The sequence below is a fragment of the Ammodytes marinus genome (assembly GCF_949987685.1).
Source record: "Ammodytes marinus genome assembly, chromosome: 14".
In the NCBI taxonomy this organism is placed as follows: Eukaryota; Metazoa; Chordata; class Actinopteri; order Uranoscopiformes; family Ammodytidae; genus Ammodytes; species Ammodytes marinus.
The window spans coordinates 142,501-143,732 of NC_137218.1; the positions used below are offsets into that span (position 1 = coordinate 142,501).

At 44.4% G+C, this 1,232-nt stretch overlaps 1 protein-coding gene across 3 annotated transcripts in view; it reads left to right on the forward strand.

The window, feature by feature from the left end:
* LOC307261075 (deoxycytidine kinase 2-like) overlaps positions 1 to 687 on the forward strand; it is a 16,920-nt gene extending 16,233 nt beyond the window's left edge. For all 3 annotated transcript variants that reach the window (XM_080041513.1, XM_080041514.1, XM_080041515.1), the window contains one exon: positions 442 to 687. In XM_080041513.1, the coding sequence (XP_079897639.1) occupies positions 442 to 468 (27 nt within the window). In that variant the 3' untranslated portion in view covers positions 469 to 687. The remainder of the gene's footprint in view (positions 1 to 441) is intronic.
* Positions 688 to 1,232: the final 545 nt, after the last annotated feature.

Below are 1,232 nucleotides of genomic sequence, written 5' to 3' on the forward strand. Positions count from 1 at the left end.
ACAAATCGGCACAATAACGGACAAGAGAAGTCGGATAAGAACACCTAGATAATTCGTTCATTGTCGGCTTTCTCTCTGCATGTATACAGGGATCGGATTTCGCATATCGGACTTCTCGTTCTGTGCTTGTGTGCCTGCGCGTGATAGGCTACACCATGGGTTATTGACGGAAGAGAAGCGGACGTGGCTCTAAAACCACTTGTTGAAAGCATGGTTGAAAGGGCTACAGCGCCACCTAGCATAGTGGAGACAGCCATGCATCGGACATTTATCCGATTCCTGAAAGGCCATGTATACTCAGACAAGTGACACGGTCCGTTCGAGTGTCTAGTTCGGTATATGTGATAATCCAATCTAGTTGTGCCATGGAAACGCACTGACTGACTGCACCTTTAACCTGATTGATTGTCTGGTTTGATCTGATTCTGTTTCCTCCTGCAGGTCAAAGAGTTTGTGTCATCGCTGTAGAATCTCCATCAGCCAATCACAGTCCGGCCTGCCAGCAGCGGAGCATCTGATTGGTCCCCAGCGTTCCACTGTGTAAATGTTTTCAGCTTCACTACATGTAGAGATTTTATTCTTTTGTTTTTCTGTATATACTAATGGGTCAGTGAAGGCATCGTGTGTCTGTTTCTTTGATCAGTGTGATATTTAAACGTCAGATGTTAGAACTCTTTTGTCCTGAGCGTGTGGTGTCAGTGAAGGCCTCGTGCTGCCTTCAGGGACAGCTGGAGGCTTTTCTCTGTCAATATGTTTGAATAAAGAAACTGATGGATTTTTATTTAAGTGTCTGGAGTGGAATGATTGTCCCTGTGTTCTAAATCTCTCTCCTCCTCTCTCTCTCTCTCTCTCCCTCCCCCCTCCCTTCTCTCTCTCTCTCTCTCTCTCTCCCTCCCCCCTCCCTTCTCTCTCTCTCTCTCTCTCTCTCTCTCTCTCTCTCTCTCTCTCTCTCTCTCTCTCTCCTCTCCTCCATACTACATCTGATCATAAACAGTATCTAGTTAGGATGCAGTATGCTACAACTGGGACATACTTTAACTTATTTATTTCATCCTAACATGGCTCCTTGATCTTGCCTCTTGCTTTTATATGTAATTTAAATAACAATGTACGTGTCCCTTCGTAGCAGTAGACTGGGTCAGGGTGTTGAGATGTCAAATATTTTACATGCAGTTAGTGATTCCATTTTCCCTTCAAAGGTAATTACATGTGGTGTTCTTTTAAAGATGAGT